Source organism: Antedon bifida, chromosome 2 (genome assembly GCF_963402885.1).
Source record: "Antedon bifida chromosome 2, ecAntBifi1.1, whole genome shotgun sequence".
Classification (NCBI taxonomy): Eukaryota; Metazoa; Echinodermata; class Crinoidea; order Comatulida; family Antedonidae; genus Antedon; species Antedon bifida.
This window is the reverse complement of record NC_136227.1, coordinates 926,806-948,993: the sequence shown is the minus strand read 5'-3', so window position 1 is coordinate 948,993 and position 22,188 is coordinate 926,806. Positions and strand designations below refer to the sequence as shown.

Sequence of the window (22,188 nt, the reverse complement as noted above, 5' to 3'; positions counted from 1 at the left end):
ACCTACTGAATATAGTTGATTTTGATTCAGTGTTTTAAGAAAATTCATAATATATATTATATACTTTTATATATTGCGCTATATAATTATATTTTAGCAAAATGGGAAAAATTGAAAAAGTAGAGGGCGTTTGATGTTAATTAACATCCATTAAAACGCGTTACATTATTTGCTGACGCATTTCTGTTGTTACACAAAAGAGGTCATCCTGGCTGGAAGATCAAAACAATCAAGATTTATTAAGGCAAATCAGAACATAAATATGTAGGATTTAGGGTAATATTAACCCCTCTGATCTGATTTTTTTGCAGGTTAAACTATATTAGAATAATGGCTACATCTAGTAGCGTTAATGATAACACACAGTGGCTATCTATAAGTGAAGAAACACTATTTTTGCACAATGGTTTACTGCGAATTCTTGACCTGGTCGAGCTTCCGCAGCAGGCTCCTGATAATTCCGATAGCCAAGGCACCGAAACGAACGAGAATGATGTTGTGTCATTTGATTCCAAAGATCCAAAGGAGCTTACAGAAAGGCTTCTAGCTGTTTGTGGCACTAATAACAATGTATTCGCATACTCTAGACTGCTTGATTATAGACGCAATGCATTAAAAGGATTGTGGAATGCGCAACGACAACTCGCTGCTACTTCAGAGAAAGCAGTTGAAAAAGAAGCAGCGAGCCAAGAGGAAACATTTAATCTGCTTAGAAAGCAAGGGTTGTGGCAACAAGGTGACACTGTTAGCTTTTCCAGCAGGGTTAGTCTTCTACTCGTCTTTCCTCTCTTAAAATCGCAGAGTGCCGTCGATCCAGCTTTGATCGGAACAACAACAAAACTACTCCTCAATTGCCTGCAAGACTGCCCTCCGTTGAGTCTAACGAAAGAACCGACAGATTGTCTTAATGGCTTGGAGAATCTCTTGTGCACTTGGCTCGGAGAACATTCTGAAATTGAATCATTGCATACGATCACAGATATTGAACAAAAAGAAAGCGCTGCTGCAGCACTTACAGCTCTAGCTTGTGCAAGGTGTGTTTCATTTTAATTGCCGTAAATATAATTTTCAGGGAATATTTTATAAGTAGTGGAGCTGTAGCTGATTAACGTGCTTGCCTTTCAATCCCAAGGTCCAGGGTTCAATCCTGACCTAGTGCCAGGGTTGTAACTCTTTCAACTCTAGTACTCCTAAAGCCTAAAATGAGACTGTATAAGCACGATAAATTATAAAATAGTTTATCAATCCATGTAATTGGCAAGTTACTCGCTGTTGGATGCGTATGAAATAAAAAAAAAACATTTTTTTTTGTAGCATTATAAATATTTAATCAATGTTTCATTTGCTATTTTCAATAGAGGATCTATAAAAACCCTGATTCACACGGTACACCTTCTACAAAAGCTGTCCAATGAAATTAAATCATTACCGGTTGCAAAGATTCTTTACAAGTTACTACAGCTGGCAGGAGGACCAGGATGTCCGTCTTCTCTGTTGGGTACAAAGCATATTCTGTGTTGGGGATTTGAAGATATGTTAAGTATTACAGAAAGAGGCACTGAACAGGATAAAGATAAAGGTATGGGATGTTAATGAGAATTATAATGAATGGAAATACTGTACCATGAAAGTCCAATGGGAAGGATATAAACAACAAACAGCTTTTATCCAGCTGCAATTCGAGTACTGAATGCTTGTCACTGTCATTATACCATACGGGAGTGATGTGACACTTTGTTATTGTTTTTGTTAGTTTTTTATGTATCCGTTTTTGTATATATCGGAGCAAACATAATTTAATAATTAATATATTTTATATGCAAATGACAATAAATAGAAGTAATTTTCCACTGATGAATGAATGAATAATCTATCATCACAGACTCAACCTTCATTTGCTCCTGCAGATTATATTTTTACCATTTACTTTAAAGATTAAAAATAAGTTTATTTTATTTTACAGAGAATGAGTTTGGTAGAAGTGTTGGATGTGATGGTAATTTCTTATACGTGACCGGATCATGCGGACGCGGTATTGCCAAGATCGGTACAGGCCTACATGGTACTCTAAGGGGGTATGTGTACACTACGAACCTGGACGTAGACTCAGGATGGGTGGCTTATGGCGACGGTTATCTTGTCCATAGACCTACCTCATTTGATGGAAAGAGTGGAATGCTGTTTACAATGGTAGATTTGAATACATTGAAGGTATGTCAAAATAACCTTTTTTTGCATCCACTTAAGCTTTATTTTAACTAGTTTGACAAAAAAGTATGATATGCCAAAATATGGTAGTGATATGACATCATCATGTCCATAAATATTCATCTATGTGGGTAATACCATATGAAATAAAGTTTAAACTTATGTTGTTTAAAACCTACTTTATTTCCATTTAAAATTAAACAAAATATTGACCAATTTAAAGAAATTACGAACAAACCAAGTTCAATTGGATTGATAATTTTCAGGTCTACATTTATAGGATGAAAAATATATATTTGATTGAGTTTACATTAATGGCAAACATTCAGAATTGATTTTTTCCTTCTTAAGATGAAAGAAGTGGTAACATTTGAACAGACCTGTGAGATTGCTCTGACTGTATCCCTTTGTAGTGATGGTCTGTACTTCTATTGGATATGGTGTCCAGCTAGTGTAGACAAGAATGGCAAAGGTCAAAATGTTTACTTGGAAGTGTTCAAAATACAGGTATTTAGTAACTGTATATCAATGTTTTGTTTGTTTTGTTTATACATTTTAGGCAAATTGCCAAGAATACCATAAGCGAATTCATTCACTATCCTTCTTAAAGGTGGCAATCCTGTTCACAAGACAAACATATACGAAAGATGCTCTACATAAACAAAGTCTGGGAGTGGAGTTGTAAAATGTCAAAAAATCCTGACAGGACTTGAACCCAGGACCCTTGGATTGGTAGCCAACTCCACTCCAAATCATCAATTAAACATTGTTTCCTCATCACAGATGTCACCATCTTTGTTATTAGCAGGCTTTCGTTTATACAAAAAGAGCAATAATCTATACAAAAGATTAACCTGTCCATTGTCCAGTTCCATTCATTGTATAGGGAATGTATTTGGTTGGTTTGTCTACCATCCCAAAATGAAAGCCCCCCCCCCTCCCTCCCTCCATAATAACTAATGTTAATATTTACAGAAATCAGAAGAGAAATATCAAGCACTACATGTACAACAGCCAGTAATACTGCAACGCAAAGATGAAGGAACAAAGACAGACACAAACACGCTAATGGCAAGACTACGTAACTATCGTTCTACTACCATGGCACTGGTTGCTGGTAGTCCTGTGCAGAATGCTGCTAAAGATGATTTATGTAAGCTTGACATTCACGCATTAAGGTTTACTTAAAAACCTTTAGTTTAGGTGTTTATTTGTTTTGTTTATTGCTCTTCAAAACCTCAGAATTTATTTTTATTTTTTTTTATTCAATTGAAACCAACAGCGATAATTACCGCCACTAACAGGTTTGATACAAACAAAGCCAGGACTGTTTAAAGCACCTTGATCGGTCCTAACATTGATCAAGGGATTCTCTCGTCCAGTGCCCACCTTGATCAGAGGAAAGTCATGGGCCAATATGTCTGAGGCAGATACTAGACTACTATACTACTGCTACTACTATAATAAGCTTATAACTTATAACCTTTTTACAGCAAACACCAGTTGTGGTTTAGCGTTAAAGGTATTAAGAAAGTCTCCAGTGTACGTCTGTGGCACTAACGTGGTGATTATAACTTCTCCAGTTGGCGGCAGTAGCGCAAGTTCTAGGTTTGGCCCTGGATCAACTCTGAGCAGCAGTAGAGGTAAATTAACTTAATTGTTGTAGTATACAATAGTAACATACAGCGGAAATGTAAGACTGTGGAACCATAATAAATACGTAGCCATAACATCGGCATAGGTTGAAGGCTCACTCCATGGTTCTGGTGGAAGAACAACTCATATCGGATGAGGACTATAAAACTGTAGGTCCAGTGTACACATCTAGCACATGTGCACCTAGTACAAAACGAGTAGGGGGTTACCCTGGTTACCCTGGTGTACTAGTACACACACAGCCACTGTCACACACATCATAACTGAGCCATCTGAAGTAACAATCTTTGACTGAAGAGGCCATAATAAAAATAATAACATTAATACACATATTTCGGAAATTAAGATCCATTTTTATAACTTCTAAAAGTAGACAATCAGTCTTGTTTGATTGTTATTTCTAGCATTGTGTACAAACCATATATTTAGTGTATCAAATGGTAACTTCAATGTAAGGGTTGATTGTACTGATGCTCCAGCCTGTGCTATGGCAAGAGGATCAAGTGTCCAGTCTATAGGTAAGATATGACATTATAAATCAATTGTTGATATATGCGTAAATAGTGGAGCTGTAGCTTGGGAGTTGACATGCTTGCCTTCCAATCCTAAAGTCCAATGTTCAATCCTGACCTGGCTGTAACTGTGTAAGCCTAAAACAAGACTTATTTTATAAATTATAGTTTATCCATCATCATGTAATGTAATAATAAGTTTCGAATGAAATAAAAAATAAAAAGGAAACATCATCAAAGATCAATGTACAATAAAGATTCAAAAAGTGTAATATTTCTAAAAATAGAGTTTAAATACTGATGTGTTTCTAATTCATTGCTTGATATCTGGTGTCCAAACACACAGGCACGTATCATAACTCAGCACGAGGGCTCCTTAATTGTCAGCATATGCTGTTTAGGGTCAGCCTCTATCAATAAGTTAAAATTAAAAATGAAAAAGTGTTTATGGTTTAAATAAATTGTGTCATTAGGTGTTTGTTATGATGTGGTGAATGACATGATATGGACATGTTCAAATGATTGGATTGATCAGTGGTACAATCCTGGACTCAGAGCTCCTCATCATGTTCATCGGCAACTTGGAGTAGAACCACCTCCTCAGCTCCAACCGCCTACAGGTTATTGACCTCTTTATTATCTGTTTTTGTTGCTTACTTCATTTTTACATGCATTACACACAAAATAATGAAAACAAAGTTACACTGCAGATAGAATGATGAACAAAACAAAGTACATAACATCATGTGACAATACACGTTTGAGTGTCTTAATGTATATCAAAGCATTTGCCAGTAATATTATGCTTGAGCTTGAAATACAGTTCATTCATTAAGGAGGCATCTTAAGTACCACGCCAAGTATCTGAATCGACTATAGAGTGTTAAAAGATGCGATAATTTTGCTATAAATGAATAGCGGTTTCGTAAAGCCTTGTCTACAATATCAAACTTTATGTGATAAAAAAAGGTGATGTGCCCATATATAGACATGATGATGTCATATCACTACCATATTTGGGCATTTCACTACCATATTTGGACACATTACACTTGTCAAACTAGTTTGATAGTGTAGACAGAGCTTAAGAGAGAAGCTTTACTGACTGCATAACATTCTTTCAGAAGATTCGTTGCCAATATCTGACGTGATTAGTCAACTTCTCCTTCACATTGGAAGTACATGCTGCCATAAAGCTCACAGTGACCTCTTGATGACCTCTCTTGGACGCATCCTTCTTGGACAACAGGTTGTGGACATGCCATTCCTAATTCGAGTTTACCAGATCTTGAAAATTGCCCTTGACACCGGTAACATGCAGACTGCCCAGTGTATGTTGATGGTATCACAAGTGGTGATCAAATCCTCTATGTTCAAAAGAAAGACAGAGGTTGAGATAGAGCTACTGAAGAACAATCGAGAAGCTCTCTGGTACATCTTGACAGCTAAGGATGATCGTATTACAGAAGGAGCACAGAGAGAGGCCTGTCTTGTTCTTAGGTTAGTCAGGCTAACTTACTATTTGCTTTGAAAAATTAATTAGTGCAGCAAGTTAATGAGAAAGAAAAATGTTCGCAACAACCATCGTCTAAATAATAATTGATTTAACTATTAAGGTCGACTTAAAATCGACTTTCCCAATACTGGACTCAAACAGGAAACTCTGCCAAATACAGATTTTCTTGGAGTCCAAATGGTCAAAAGTTTCTGGAAAACCAGACACATAAGACTCGTCTACAATATCAAACTAGTTTGACAAATTATGTTGTTATGTGTCTAAATATGGTAGTGATATAGCCAAATATGGTAGTGATATGACATCATGTCCATATATGGGCACATTACATTTTTTGCCACATAAAGTTTGATAGTGTAGACAGAGCTTTAGGCCATCCCAAGGGTGTATTAGGAGAATGTGAGAATGTACAATTAATGGCAACTATAATGTATAACTTTTATTTATTATTTAATTATTACAGTGCTGGGCTGACTGTTCTCTACCCAACACAACAAGAGCAAACGTCATTGATTCACCAGCTGTTAAGCTGTAGTGACACCTCCCCGGCATTGAGTAAATTATGTGATTTACTACTGGTGAACTTATCTCAACAATTAAGACAAGAATGGAATGATAAGGAACAGCCTGTCAAGTAAGATATTGTTTAATTTTGGATTGAGAATACAATTTAGCATCTTCGTCAGAATTGAAATTAATGAAAATTATTTGAACTACTACAAAGTATGTTTGCAACAGGAAGCTATGTTTATTAAATGTCCAGTACATTGAGAACAATTTGCGAAAATATAGGGAAAAAATGAATATACCACAATACTTTAGTTTGTTACCATATCAATGGAAAACCACTATGCTAAATTTCAGACTCTACAACATAGCCTAAAGGTCTGTCTACACTATCAAATAGTTTGACAAAAAAAAGTGTGATGGGGCTAAATATGGTAGTGATATGCCCAAATATGGTAGTGATATGACATCATCATGTCTATATATGGACACACATAAAGTAAAGTAGACAGAGCCAACATCTAATTCTTCTTTTCAATCGTAGGCTAAGTGATGAATTAGTTTACTACATTCTGAGGATAACAGTGAAAGAATCCTGTATCTTACTCAAGAACTGTCTAACATTACCTGATGACGAGTTTCAAGTATTTCTTGCTGGCACACCAGTAAGTTTATTAATCATTACATTGATGCTGGATGAAGATTTCTTTTTAATGAAAATATAAGGCCGTCTGAAATTTTCAATTTTCAACACCAACCCCAATTTCCCAGCCCAGATTGTTGTATTTTATATTAATAATTATAATTAAAGCATCTTTGCCTCATCAAAATACTGTAGCAAGTTCTACCTAGTGTTATACTTATGATTCTTGAAGCCAATATAAGTTTTTTTTTTCATTTTTATTTGATCATATAAATAAATGTCTACGGTACTTACAGTACCATTTGATGTTTACAATTTATGTGATGTTTACAATTTATGTTATGCTTTTTTTTACTAATATTTATTTATAATTGTGTTTTATATTTTTATAATTGTCTTTTAATGTAAAGCAATCAATTTCATCATCAGCGGCTGATTGTTATTTTAAACCATAATAAATAAATTTAAAAAAATTATAGCAAAGTGATTTTTGTCTCTTTAATTGTAGCATGCATCACCATGTCTTCAGTATATCATGGGAATACTGACATACCAGACAAGAAATTTGATCTTAAGCTCAACAAAAGAGAAATCAGAGACAGCTGTAGAAGAGCAGAAGAATGGCAATGATTCACTAGAACCTGAGTCATCGTTTCTAGGCCTAGCTTCTAGCATTTTGAAAGGCAGTGAAAAGGTAATAGATAATTCAAAGAAATTTCAACACTGATTTATTTGTATTGTTGTTTGTATTTGTCACTCAGATGTCGTTTCATATCTTACCTTGTTTGTTGTGTGAAATTACTTCAAACTGGTTAATTTAGCACCTGAAATTCTCTCCCGAACATGTAATTCAAGTTGTACAATTGTTTCAGGTTTTAGAAGTGCTCCTAGATGTTGTTGGTAACCTGGTAAATGAAGAAGGCAAGGATGCTACTAGCAGAATTGAGGGGCTGGAAAGAGTGTTGAAAGGAACTGTATTGGGCCACCTACTACCATTAATAACCACCTCTCTAACGCATCCCAAGTTGTGTTGTCTTAGCGTTGTAAAACAATTGATGCCTCAACTAGTACAGCTTGTTCTGTTGAGCAGTAAGGTAAGATGTTATACTTAAGCTCTGTCTACACTATCAAACTAGTCTAAACAAAAAAAGTGTGATGTGCCCAAATATGGGAGTGATATGCTTAAATATGGTAGTGATATGACATCATGATGTCTATATATGGGCACATCACATTTGTTTGTTACATAAAGTTTGATAGTGTAGACAGAGCTTTAAATTAAGAACCAATTCTATGCTGATTCTAAACAACAGGGAGCTTTTGATTTGTTAACCATGTCCCAATGTCTCTGCATGTGAATGCACAGTAACTCATTACAGTAGTTCATTACAATGTTCACAATACATGGTTTCATCTTGATAATTTTTCATTGATCAAGTAAAGTTACCATGTCATTTTTATTTACAGTTTTAGCACTGTGTTTTATTTTCTCTACTAGGTTGCACTCTGCTTGAAGAAGTATATTGGAAATTCTGACGATTGTTCAGGGAAACTCTACACATCCAGGTATATACATGATACAATTGATGATACAGTAATTGGGTTTACTAAGGTGCTCGATAATTTGACTCTGATTACTACTACTATTAGCTATTGCATACCTTGAAGGAGGACAGTAATGAATATCCTGCTGTAAGTCCACACCAGTGGCAGATCCAGGGCCTAAGTGCTGAACTTAAATTGTCCTTTTTCCTGTGTGCACAACAATTACACTGCATTTCTTTGTTTAATTGTAGTACATCTGAGAGTAAAAGTGGATTCCTGGGTGGTTTTAAGATTCCTGCTCCTTGGTCATCTGGCAAAGTTGTTGAGACAATTCATCCTGTGAGAGACAACTACAAGTTTAGAGAAACCATCCACATACCAGGTGCACGGTGTTTGTACCTTAGATTTGAGCCTAGGTGTGCGTCGCAGTATGACTATGATAAGGTACGTGATACCAAAGAATGAGGTTGCCGTTTTTAACTTCAGTTGCCAACGTTAATGTGAAGGTTGTTGATTAAAAAAAAGGTTCTTACAGAATAATAGTAAAACTAAGTGCTTTTTTAAAAGTGATTTGTTTAATCACTGAAGTTTTAGTTTATTCCAATTTCGTCATTATTTAATCAATTTTGATTTGTATTTTTATTATAGGTTGTAATCTATGCTGGACCAACATCTAGTTCAAGAAAAGTGGCCGAGTATGGTGGGAACACATATGGATATGGAAGTAGAAGTGTGCTTGGTTCTGGTTGGCCTAAAGATCTTGTCAAGGTAAACCTTTTAACTTTAATTCTATTGCCAAAAAAAAACCCGAATTTAGCCGGTCCTAAATTCCCTCTCTAATTGTTTGTAGGTTGAGGGCAGCACAGTGACTTTCACATTTGAGATGCGTAGTGGTCGTGAGCACAATACCCCCGATAAGGCATTGTGGGGATTTAGCTGTATGGTGAGGGCGCACGAAAGTTCGGAGCTACCATCCAATCATCTTCCATTTATTGTTGATATTGCTCTTGGCTTAGCAGTGCTGACCTGCACACACCTACATGTATTGTATGATGGGCCAAAGGAGACAAAACATGAGAAACAATGCCAACATATTTTGAATTCTAAAATATTACGCAGGTAGGTACTCATGTCATGCTCTATTTTATACCAGTGTTGGTATTCCGTATTTGACCATATAATTTTACATATGTTAAAGTTTATCAACACAAACTAATATTTTTACTTTTAAAAAAAGGTATTATATATTTGGTATATATTATAATTTGTTATATATTAATTTGTTAGATGTGTATGGCAGACATCATCTGCTGGTGCTAAGGCTTTAAAGATTCCAGCCCCTGTGGCACGCATTCAATTGTCTAAAGATGTTCTGGAGAGACTTAAGAAGTTGTCAGGAAAAACAGAACCAACTTTAAGACCAAGTGCTAAGTAAGACCTTCAACTTTGTTGTTTGGATGTCTTCATTCCATGTTTTGTGTGGTGGGCCCAGTGCTGTAACGACTATGAGTGCTAACTGGCTAAACCTAGAGGTCCCGGAGCTTTTGGGGGCCCTAAGATGTGCCCAGAGAAAAAAACAAGCATTAAAATATGCCGAAAAGGGCCACTTAGGTTTCCTAAACCAGTGATCTCAGGCCTCTGCATTACGCCACTGGGTGGGCCTGTCCTTTTCTCCAGTCTATTTACATGCTTCTCTATATTAATTAATGTTGCAGGGAAGTTATCCAACCTGAAGTGCTACAAGAGGTGATCCTATCAGCTGTTATCAAACACCTCAACTTACAGCACCATGTTCAGTCACACTCAGAGGAAGATGAGGACAGAATGAAACTAGTAAATGCCGTTCAAGAAATCTACAAGAGAATTTATGCACTAGAACGTCAACTGCAGGTCAGTATTAAATTGAACATTGCACCAGCTTATGAAAAGACATGCTTTTGACCATATATAGGCATATCATCATACTATAAGGGCATATACTAACCATATTTGGAGTTATGCTTGTGTATATCTATTAGTTTGAAATATCTTGACAATATGAGTGTGTTTATGTTTGTAGGCCATGTGTGAGTTGGAACAAAAATGGAGAAATGATGTTGAAGAAATGAAGAATTTAGAATCAGCAACTGAGAACTACACGCCATTCTTTGCTGACTATCATCACCTGGAGGTTTGTTACTGACATCTTGCAATTGTATTTACTAATATGTTAATGTAGGTATTATAGAAAACAAATGACTGGATCAGAGGTAATCTTATCAAATGATAGAAGAGGATCATGCTTTTTTTACAAACAAAATTATCTGATTTCTAAATAGAATTGTAAATCAAAATATATCAGCCTCATTTTTTCTCATGACTATACAGTCCAATACATAAAGGAACAATTTATGTGGCACATACAAATGTTCAGTTTGTTAATAGAAGTTAGTAATGTATTTAATAGTAGGTCTATTATCTTGGAAGTGTCTATTCCTTTTTCTTTCAGACTAAGTTATATGAACTTGAGATGCTATGTTACATTATTGATGTGCCATTGGATATTATCAACCAAGAAAAGTCAGTCAAAGTGCTAAGGTATGCAATAGCTAATACATATTAAAGTACTAGTGTTTTTGCCTATTCTGTATATTATGTCAGGTTACTGCAGTATGTCCTATGTCTTATGTTTATGTTTGTCCTGTTGAACATGAGTGGAGTGGAATAGTGGATGAATACATTATTATATTACAGTCTTGTTTATTTTTAATATATTTATATGTAATTTTACTTTTTATGGACCAGAGATTCCAAATAAAAGATTGAATGAAATGAATAAACAAATGTGGTCTCAGGTCTATTGGTATTTCAATATATAAATCCAAAGGCAAATTACTGAAAAAATGACAATGCTGTGAGTATCAGTGGCTGGATCTCAATGGAGATACAAATAAAAAAAGCGAAAAGCTAAATCAAAACGATAAAGTAAACAGTATTTCAATATATATATATATATAATCTCCTCATTAACTTACTGTATTCAATATCTTGCAGAGAGAAACTTGAAAAAGAAGTTAAAAGTAGTGAAATTAGACCTAAACTAAGCAGAGTGAAAGCTCTTGTTGCTGGAATTATAGAAAGAGCCGAATTACTGTTACTCGTTACTATAGCAACCAGAAAGTGGCCTCCAGAAGGAATATTAAGAAGTGTATCCGATAGCAACGGCCAAAAAGTGCTCGGTAAGGCAGAGTTCAGTATTGCATTCAAAAACAAAAATGTCATCCACAATAATTTTAGGATTAGAATGTACTTATAATATCAATTAATAAACTAATATTTTGATGTTCATGTATATATTTTTAGCCCGAAGTGGAAGTAAAGATTCAACCAAGAAATCCAGTGTGTCCACTGCTTACTCACGCAGTGTTTCTGTCCCATCTGGCCTACGACACAAAACACAGTCACGATACCATAAGTAAGTGAAAAGTAAATCCTGCATTGCTCAATGCCAAACTAAAGTATGGTATTACTACATATGCCAATGTGATTAATTGAATAAAGTGAATTTTCATGTTTTACTCAAAGGCGACTGGAAAGAGAAGGTTCCGTTTCATTGTTACAAGATTCAATATCAAAAGAGGACCAGGAAGGCTTACCTGCGTACTTAACATTTCTAGATGACATTCTTACATTTATTGGAACCAATCCTGAATGCACTGTGAGTTGTTTTTTATCATATCATACTCGTTTAAGTTAAGTTTATAGACTCTTTCAGTTCTGCTTCACAAGTAACCCGTACGCTTTCTACGACCCATGTTAATAGCCTTCATGCTTGATAGTATCGCACTCCTTGGTGCGCCACTGCTACTCTCCAGCGCTGCAAACACAAACAATTGATAAATTAAAACATTTTAAATTTTATTACAGTACATAATAAAAATATTAACAATGGCATCATGCTGAAACAATTTGTATTTCAATGAAAAATTTGAAACAAAAATATCATTGGAAACATCACAATTTAGCCAAAAAACATATATTTTAAGCCCGAAATATTTCTACTTAAGAATCACATAGAAATAACTGATTAGCTTTCCTAATATGTGATCCTAAAATCCACCTTGTGTGGCACCTCTGTGCAAAGTTTTAAAAAATATAAAAAATATCAAATAGATGCGACATGAATATTATTTTTATGTAGGTGTCATGCCAGACATTCTTAGCAGCTGCTAAGGTACGGCAAGAACGTGCTGAGAGTCGTAAGCAGGCTCTAGGACACATACGAGAACTTCTCAATGCTGCGTGTAGAATTGGAGAGGGTACACACTTAATCGTAGCAGTAACCTTAGTACTGCAACATGGACCAAAGTAAGTCAACCTCTCATTTCATACTTTATAGAGTTTTTTAAAATTATTTTAATAATTTAATAAAGATTAAAATCTTTTATTTCATGAAAATGTCACATATCACAAATATCAAATGCCAAATTGCACATGATTTACAAGGCGAGACAAATAAAAAATTAGGAATTAAGGAACTTGATATAAAAACGCATGGGACTACAAGCACAACGTTTTACCAAAAGGTCTTTAGAAATAATGATGATTAAAAATTCTGTAAAAACTATTGTTCATAATGCTATTTTTGTTTTGTATTTATGTATAGAATTAGAGAGCTTTATTGTGGGGGAATGGTGGAAGACATCCGACAAGCCTTCTTGGAAACGATGACTTCAGTGGTGAAACTAGCGGCTATGCACCCACTGGCATGTGGCAATAGTATAGCACTGCTATGTACAATACCATACACAAGAAATGAGGAGCAGTGTTTAGTAGATAGTGGTCTAGTACAACTGCTTGATCAACTATGTAGCCTTGGCACGACTGACACTGGCGGATCAAGTATGCAAGGGAACAGGCTGCATGTTTCAACTCTAGCTTGGGCTGGCTTTCAGGTAAACAAATACTCATGTACAGGTAGTTAATTGTAAGCATTTACTATGGAATTGACACAATGGTTTCAAAGGCAAATGGTACATTTACAGATAGTCATGGTAAGCATTTACGATGGTTGTACTGATAAATTACCAAATTTGTCTGCCAATCAATGCAAGTTGAGATATAGTTACCAATGAAGATAAATTGTTCATTACAGGTGCTAGCTAATCGCTGTGTATCCTGGGAGAGTACTGAGGATTTACCACATGACTTTGGTCACACAGGCCTAGCGCGACATGTGTCTGCTCTGTTAACAAACCACTTAGCTAGGGCAACTGAAAACAAGGGAAATGAGGCTGCAGGGAGTGAGGCCCTTCAAGAAGTGCTTTCACTGCTAAATGATTTATCAAGGTGAGTTGAGTGAGTAGGGTTAAACCATGTTTCCGTCCAACCTTCTGTTGAATGTGAGAAATAGGAGAGCATATAACTGTCTCAACAAACATCATCAATCAAAACTCTTTGAAAAGAAAGTCGAAATGTTAATGAGGACCTCACAAGACATCTTCCTTCCATACATTACATTAAAAAAGAGAAATTTTTAAACATTATGGCTGTACTGACTATGATATACAGTATAATAAATAAAAGAATAAAACAATAAAACAATAAAAAGAATAAAAACAAAAGAATTATTAGGGTTGTAAGGCTGACTATGATATATAGTCCTTCAATACATTACATTTGTTCAATTCGCCTACTCAAACTACATGTGTATAACGTGAGAAGGTGTTGATTGGTTGGTTGGGCTTGCATCATAATGCTGGTTGTGGCAATACAAAAACATATATGATAAGCTACATTTTTTATTTCCTTTAGGAGCCGTATGGGACGTTCAATTCTAAGCCAACCAGCGTGTGTCTCAAAGCTTCTCTCACTACTACTAGACCAGCGTCCTTCCCCCAAACTGGTGCTCATTATCTTACAGCTATGTAGGGTAGCATTACCTCTGATGAATGCTGATGATTGTGAGAAAGTGGAGTTACCTCCCTGGGGTCAGGATGTGACCTCGTTTGGAGGTCAGGATGAGGCCTTGTCAGATCCACCTGCTAAAATAGCGAGTTTACTACTTGCTAAACTTGGTGACTACATTGTTCCAGGTAAGTTTTGTTTGATTGATTGATTGACAAATATGTGATACTAAAGAAAGGCAATCAAATGTAAAATGTTATCTAGTTAACAGTCTAAAGCTCTGTCTACACTATCAAACTTTATGTGACAACAAAATATGATGTGCCCATATATGGACATGATGATGTCATATCACTACAATATTTGGCCACATCACACGTTTGATAGTGTAGACAGAGCTTACAGTAGGACTGAAATTTAACTTAATTTATATTCAATTTTATAGGATGCCAGACTACTGCAATAGTTGAACATTGTGCTTCATATCACTACCATATTTGGGCACATCACATGTTTGATAGTGTAGACAGAGCTTCGGACTGAAATTTCATTTAATTTATATTCAATTTTATAGTTGAACCTTGTGTTTTATATCACTAACATACTAGTTTGATAGTGTAGACAAAGCTTAAGAAATTTGATTGGCTGTCAGATAAAGCTAATTTATATTACATTTTACAGGCTGCCAGACTACTGCAATAGTTGAACCATGTGCTTCTACATCTGGCTCTGCCTCCAGCAGTTCTAAAGTGTTGTCATGTGATGAGGATAACGCTGACATGTACGAGGGACAGCTTTCAATATTTGTGCACAAGAGAGCTGATCAAACATCTCATGAAGTCATACAACCTTTAATAAGGTGAATAATAAAAATCCTTAAAGAGAGAATACATTCTGGGTTGTCCTGACTATCCATCTATACAAAAGAGTCAATTATTCAGTATTTTAACATTATTTCTTCATTTGTTAACTTGTAGTGCTGATGGACGTCCATTTCGGCTCGGAAGTGGACCAAACATGGAAAGAGTTGTTCGAATGGATCAAGAACTAAATCGAGTAAGTGTCTTTCTACTGTATTTTTGGTGTCGTTTGAACAAAATTTCGAATTCATTGTAAAATTTAGTACAATTTTGTTTGTGATCTAAAAACACTTCTTTTAAAATAGAATGGTAAAACTGAAGTGTTAACAGACGAAGCCAGAGTAGCCATGAGACGGGCCGCACGTTGGGCTCAATGTGGTCTGGTCCTAAGCTCATGCCCTCCTGTTGAGAACACTGCGACTGATGCTGGCCGCGAAAAAAAGAAAGTCAACTCAGAGTCAGTTTGTAAAGAAAGAAATACTGAACTGGCACGGTATGGATTATTATAAATGGGAAACAAGGAGAATAATATTGTGAATAATTTGATATATGAATATGGATATTTCCACAATGAACAAAAGTGTAAACTTAAATTTAAATGTTAAAATAAAGCATCGTACCTAAAGCTCTGTCTACACTACCAAATTTTATTTGACAAAAAAATGCCCATATATGGATATGATGATGTCATATTACAACCATATCTGGGCATATCACTACCATATTTGGGCACATCACACCTTTTTTGTCAAACTAGTTTTCATAACCTGTCAATGATGTTTTGTTGCAGGACTGACCCTGTACGTCCATTCATCAGTGGACATGTAGCCAACAGCATGGCTGCAGAGGTCATTGCCCTTTTACATGGTCTCTTAACTGCACCAGAATCTGCTGCTGCTCAAATCTGGGCTTCGGCTGTAGAGAGGGTGAGTATGAATAATTTTTAATAAATTAGAATTTTTTTAAAAAGCATGCAAATATTTTTAAGAACGTTTTTATTTATCTGAACAGGTTTTGTCACATTCACTGAGCTTGGTTTCTACCTTGACAACAGCATTATCAACACACATTGACCTCTTGACCTCTCACCCACAAGGTGAGATGATTGAAAGCCTAATGTCTGTCTGTCGTCAAGTGGTGGCAGCATTCTGTGCTCTTGGTGGGTTTAAGGACAGCATAAAAGTTGGATCGCAAGTTGAGGTATGCTCATAACATTTTAAAATATAAATTCAAAAAATAAAATAAATTTATTATAATTCCAATCTTGATTGTTGTCTGCATGCTTGGTGCTTAGAATTATTTGAACGCTTAAGTAATATGGTTGGTTCCATTAGAAAGATGTGTTTTGATTGTACTTGCATCATTATCTAGGTAATTGGAGATGGTGCCAGCAGTATTACCGGTCAGGTTATAAGCATATCAGAGCAGCAAGGCATTGCCACTGTGAACTTTGACACAGCTGATAAAGATGGTATACCCAGATATAATGACACGTTGGAAGTGCCTTTATCACGCTTACAGACACCTCATGCTCAGGTAACTTTCTTAAAACAATTTAAGTTCAGTCTTGTTTTTAAGCTCTGTCTACACTCAAACTACAGTAGTTTTGTAATTTGAACTAGATGACTCGTATCACTATAAATCCTCTAACATTAAAAAATATCCCTTTCAATTTGTAGGTGTTATCTTTGGACCAGTTATCTATGACTGAGAAGGTGGTATCAGCATTACACGCCCTCTTGTTGCCCGGAGGTCAAGGGGCACTATCACCGCTGGAGATCCCACTACCCACTGTGGGGGATGGCAGCAGTATCACTATGGCAACTTGCAGGGTATTGGCAGAAATAAAGACAAGGTAACATTTCTTATATTTAAGTACATGTCTGTGAATAACTGGATGTCCTGCCAATTGTTTTCCTGGGGATGTAAATAAGATTTGTGAAAAGGAATGATAAATTTACCAATAGAATATTTGTATACTTTTATTGTGTGTTCAATATTTCTATTAACATTCAATCTCTATAGAGCTTCTATTGTATTAGCCACAAATATGAAGAACACAGCATTTGCAGCAGAATTTGTTAGGCCATCTTCTGCTCCTCTGGAGATTCTACGCTCACTGTCCAGCCAGTGTCCAGCGGGTGACCGTTTGCCTGTGCTAGCATCACAGTGTGAACGCTTAAGGATGTTGTATCGTGATTGCGCCAGACCTCCGCCACCACCGAGTAAATCTACCACAAGACCTGTAAGTTGTCATTCTATTGGGAATTTGAACATCAAGTTTCTTGAGGCTTGGCTGATATATTTACCTTATGTTAATTTCATATTTACTTTGTGTAGATGAAGGTGATGACCTTTGACCCCACCAGGACATTTCCTCCAGTGTGCGGCTGTCTGTTGTCTCACGATTTCACTGAACTCAGCTTCCTGTCAGACCTACTTTACAGTACAAATTATCCACGAGGAACATTTGTATATGCCAATCAACCCATTCCAAGCATGGTATGTTTAAATTTTTTTTTTATTGAAATTAATTTTTTTGCATAAAAATGTGATATTAGTATTGATTGAATTGTAATTACTATTTTTTCAGTTAATTTTATTGTATGGAAAAGTTTTCAAACAAAAGTTTATTGAATATTCTGTAAAACAATAATTCTCAATAGACTGACAATTCTGTCTTATATTCATACATAAGCTAATAAAAGTAATGTGCGAAAAAACAGGAGTGATTGACACAACATACAGTATATATAATTTGTGTCTTATGTCTTCTAGGCCCCATCATTTTACTGGGAGCTAAAGCTGTCTTTGTTTGGGGACAGTGGAGAGGAGCCTGGCCCTTGTATCTCATTTGGATTTGCTCCTGAAGCTGACAGAAGGCGTAGCGGAGCCTGGACAAACCCTGTAGGAACTGTACTCTTTCACAAGTAAGTCACTTTATTATCAGAATTTCAGCTATTTTCTTACTGTGTGGAATATGTATTTAAATTCTATTATATTGCGATTCAAATAAAGTTGATTTAACCTGTTTTCTAAGCAATGGCAGAGCTGTACATTACAACGGTTCAAGCTTACTCCAATGGCGTAGTGTACGTCTTGACATAACGCTTAAAGGCGGAGATGTCGCTGGTATCGGTTGGGAGAAGGACAAGACATCAGTACGAGGCAGTGAAAAAGGTCGTGTCTTCTTCACATACAATGGACGGAGGTTAGCTACATCATTGGAAGATGTTGCAGCCGGCCTATATCCAGTGGTTCACATTCAAAAAAAGGTACAATAGATTGTATTCTATAATAGTCATCATTATGAACTATTGTATTGATTGATTGATCACTTTATTTCAGAATAAATATTCCATATCTAAAATAGGATTTAGTGACGAGATTTGAAGATCGTAACAGATAGTTCGTAGTACACCTAACAAGATCATTTTCACTATTCAAAACTCTTATTCTAAAAGTAAAACCATAGACGCAATTGCGAAGTCTTTCAAATTCCCAAAGTTTGTGTCTGAATTTATTTTAAGTTAGTGGTTGGGATTATACTCAATCGATCATGGGATTATACTTGAACGAACATTTATTTATTTTTTTTTTTGCAGAATACAAGAATCAGAGCCAATTTTGGTTCACGTGCCTTTGCATACGCAGAAGGCTTACAGCACTACAAAGCTGCGGAGGGCTGTTCAGATTCAATGGAAGAAATTAGTGCAAACTTTAGGGTTCTACCATTTCACACAGAGGAGGAAAGTGATAATGAAGGAACAACTCCCACTAATCCAACTGCAGAGCCTATAGGAGATTCCACAGCAACGCCATTAGCTGTTGTAGCAGCCAAACCTTGCAAAATAGTGGAATCACCTTCACAACCTCAAGGTAGACAATTGTTATGTAGATTCTATATACACCTGTAAATAAGGTATTATTAAGCTCTGTCTACACTATTAAACTTTATGTGACAACAAAATGTGACATGATGATGTCATATCACTACCATATTTAAGCATATCACTACCATATTTGTGCACACTTTTTTTTGTCAAACTAGTTTGATAGTATAGACAGAATGGATATTTAAATATTTAAACTTGTTATTTAATAGATTTATTAATTTTAATATTCTATTTATTAATAGAATATGATACAGACACCGCAAATCTGTATGAACTTAGAAAGAGCTATGATAACTTTACGAGCACAGGACCAGACATACGCCTGCTAATGGCCAATCAGGAGGACGATAGCGAGGATGATGATAGTGATGACAACCTGCATGAAGATCACCACGCTTTACTGGTGAAAGCTTGGGAGAGTAAAGTGTTTCCAGTTATTAGAAGAAGATTCAGAAATGAAGCTGAGCGACGATCTGGATTAGAACAAATTAAAGGAGCTTTACAATTAGGTAAGAACTAGTGATCTAGAGAACACTCTGCGACCTGATTGTGTGATGTAGAGTAGATGGATGGATGTTGTGATAGTTGGGAGGCAGGGTGGTCCAAGGGACAAGCACTGTCTAATTAACAAATCCATGATCTCTGTGACCTGATAGAGATGATTGAAGATGGATGGATGTTGTGGTAGATGACGGTTATTAAATTAATTAAACCCTGTCTACACTATCAAACTTTATGTGACAAAAAAAAAGTGATGTGCCATATATGAACATGATGATGTCATATCACTACCATATTTGGCATATCATTACCATATTTGGGAACATCAAACTTTTTTTATCAAACTAGTTTGATAGTGTAGACAGCTTAATACTGTATATACTGTATATTGGACTAATAAAGGCTGTGTAAGCACCGCATTCATTCATCAAGCCAGTTCTATGCATAATATACAGTACTAAGTTTACAATAGTGATAATTACAATTGTCCACAGGTATGACTGATATAGCCCGCCAGACAGTTGAATTCCTGTACGAAGAGAATGGCGGCATGCCCAGAGAACTGCACCTGCCAACCATGGAAGACATTAAAGCAGAAGCAGCTAAGTTCTCTATTGATAAGGTTCGCAAGGGCACATCTGTTGTCATCTGCCAACCAGAGAACTTGGTGTCTTCAGGAGGCACAGTGGTTCCCAAGTTTGCAGTCAGAGGGATGCTGAAAACGTTTGGCCTAACTGGAGCCGTTCTTGATGTTGATACGGTAACTTATTATTTAACTGAAATAAAATATTCCAGTTATTATTTATTTATTTAACTGAAATTATTTACCTGCATCGTTTTTTGCAAATATTGATAAAATGTTCCTAATTAAAACAGTTATGAAATTCATATAATATATACAAAAATATTACACTTTCAATTGATATAATAATTATTATCCCCACAGCAAAATGAACTAGTCCAAGTTGAGACATACCTCAGAAGTGAGGGTGTTCTTGTTTGTTTCTGGTATCCAATTGAGCTACTTCAAAGACCAAGAGCTGGTTACAGAAGAAGTGATTCCTCTGAATGTATGACCTTTGACATATCCAACATTGTCATTCATAAGTAAGTATAGTACTGATAATTACCATACCTTGACTTCTGGGTATTAATGCATGTGTATTTATTTAGAATGTTAGTTGTGTGTGTTATTGTAAATGTGTACAATTTGCCTTTGTTGCACAACCTCCATCTTCGAGTGCTTAAGACAGAGGAACTGTAATTACGTAGCCATAACAAGGATTCAAGGCTCATTCCCTCCATGGTTCTGGTGGTAGAACAAGTCTTCTCGGATATGACTATAAACTGTAGGTCCAGTGTACACATCTAGCTCATGTGTACTTTAAAGAACCTAGTACATCTTTTGAGATGAGTAGGGGGTTAACCTGGTGTACTACTATCACTGACAGTCACTGATCATGCAAGTGCAAGTTTATCTATTAACTAACTAGTTTATCATTATGTTATTATATATTCGATCTTGTTATATTGTGGAAATAATGAGAAATTGAATTGAATTAATAAAAGACATTTCAATTTCATAGAGAACTAGTAAACTTTGAATCAGGTCTGGCCAAGATGTATCTACGCAGTGCTTTAATCAACTTGCTACGACATGCTGATAATACGCATGTAGTTGAAGCTCTCAGTTTTCCTCTGACATCATCACAAGCAGCTGCCAATCAAACTCAAGACCACGCCCAGCTTAAGTTATTATCCAATCAGCTTCTAGCTCCACCACAATCTGATGGAACTCTTCAGTTGACGTCGCTTTTGACAACAAAGTCACCCAAGCAAAGTTTATCAAGTAGTCTGCTACGATTCTCTGACATATTTTATGAAGAAGCAGACGTGTTAAGGAATGAACTAAAAGCTGCAATTGCAACTGCTCTACAACAAGGGGGTGAAAGTCACTTGATGGAACTGGTTTCTGAGTTCTGTGGCTTCTTACAGGTAGGTTTACTTCTATCTAACATCTTCTCTCAATTTAAACCTGTATCCTTCTTTTGATGTGAATCCACACATTTCAACCATGTGTCTTAAGCTCTGTCTACACTATCAAACTTTATTTGACAACAAAATGTGACGGTGCCCATTATTGGACATGATGATGTCATATCACTACCATATTTAAGTATATCAATACTAGTTTGATAGTGTAGACAGAGCTTTACAATCCCAAAATACAAAAGTAAGCACCGCTTACAAAGTAAACAAAAAAGAAACATAAATTTAAATTACTTTTGTACTTTCTTTTTAGATTACACCAAAGAATTTTCTTTGTGAAGAAGTTATTGTTAATGAAAACAAAATGAACACAGATGTAAAGTTTCCTGGGACCTGTTGCATTGTTGTTAGTTGTAGACAAGATAGTAAAACGACCAAGAAAGAGTGAGTTGAAAATGGTTGAAATTGT

The 22,188-nt window shown here is 35.8% G+C and overlaps 1 protein-coding gene across 2 annotated transcripts in view; it reads left to right on the top strand.

Annotated features, from left to right (window-relative positions):
• The first annotated feature begins 176 nt into the window (after positions 1-176).
• Positions 177-22,188, top strand: part of LOC144835259 (putative E3 ubiquitin-protein ligase HECTD4) — a 31,887-nt gene continuing 9,875 nt past the window's right edge. Inside the window, exons 1-45 of one of the 2 annotated variants that reach the window (XM_078690323.1) lie at positions 177-1,034; positions 1,359-1,579; positions 1,964-2,211; positions 2,560-2,715; positions 3,184-3,361; positions 3,702-3,851; positions 4,269-4,382; positions 4,850-4,996; positions 5,504-5,876; positions 6,356-6,526; positions 6,944-7,064; positions 7,551-7,736; positions 7,915-8,136; positions 8,541-8,608; positions 8,839-9,031; positions 9,236-9,355; positions 9,438-9,706; positions 9,875-10,018; positions 10,303-10,477; positions 10,647-10,757; positions 11,076-11,164; positions 11,621-11,805; positions 11,930-12,041; positions 12,152-12,284; positions 12,768-12,934; positions 13,233-13,521; positions 13,722-13,915; positions 14,381-14,661; positions 15,155-15,332; positions 15,451-15,529; positions 15,639-15,826; positions 16,124-16,259; positions 16,345-16,533; positions 16,705-16,869; positions 17,013-17,188; positions 17,359-17,578; positions 17,674-17,835; positions 18,112-18,263; positions 18,374-18,608; positions 18,939-19,212; positions 19,472-19,738; positions 20,225-20,490; positions 20,677-20,837; positions 21,317-21,725; positions 22,033-22,163. In XM_078690323.1, coding sequence (XP_078546449.1) covers positions 331-1,034; positions 1,359-1,579; positions 1,964-2,211; positions 2,560-2,715; positions 3,184-3,361; positions 3,702-3,851; positions 4,269-4,382; positions 4,850-4,996; positions 5,504-5,876; positions 6,356-6,526; positions 6,944-7,064; positions 7,551-7,736; positions 7,915-8,136; positions 8,541-8,608; positions 8,839-9,031; positions 9,236-9,355; positions 9,438-9,706; positions 9,875-10,018; positions 10,303-10,477; positions 10,647-10,757; positions 11,076-11,164; positions 11,621-11,805; positions 11,930-12,041; positions 12,152-12,284; positions 12,768-12,934; positions 13,233-13,521; positions 13,722-13,915; positions 14,381-14,661; positions 15,155-15,332; positions 15,451-15,529; positions 15,639-15,826; positions 16,124-16,259; positions 16,345-16,533; positions 16,705-16,869; positions 17,013-17,188; positions 17,359-17,578; positions 17,674-17,835; positions 18,112-18,263; positions 18,374-18,608; positions 18,939-19,212; positions 19,472-19,738; positions 20,225-20,490; positions 20,677-20,837; positions 21,317-21,725; positions 22,033-22,163 — 8,909 coding nt within the window. In that variant the 5' untranslated portion in view covers positions 177-330. Of the gene's footprint in view, positions 1,035-1,358; positions 1,580-1,963; positions 2,212-2,559; positions 2,716-3,183; positions 3,362-3,701; positions 3,852-4,268; positions 4,383-4,849; positions 4,997-5,500; positions 5,877-6,355; positions 6,527-6,943; positions 7,065-7,550; positions 7,737-7,914; positions 8,137-8,540; positions 8,609-8,838; positions 9,032-9,235; positions 9,356-9,437; positions 9,707-9,874; positions 10,019-10,302; positions 10,478-10,646; positions 10,758-11,075; positions 11,165-11,620; positions 11,806-11,929; positions 12,042-12,151; positions 12,285-12,767; positions 12,935-13,232; positions 13,522-13,721; positions 13,916-14,380; positions 14,662-15,154; positions 15,333-15,450; positions 15,530-15,638; positions 15,827-16,123; positions 16,260-16,344; positions 16,534-16,704; positions 16,870-17,012; positions 17,189-17,358; positions 17,579-17,673; positions 17,836-18,111; positions 18,264-18,373; positions 18,609-18,938; positions 19,213-19,471; positions 19,739-20,224; positions 20,491-20,676; positions 20,838-21,316; positions 21,726-22,032; positions 22,164-22,188 lie in introns of both variants that reach the window. The other variant, XM_078690322.1, reaches the window with a different exon arrangement.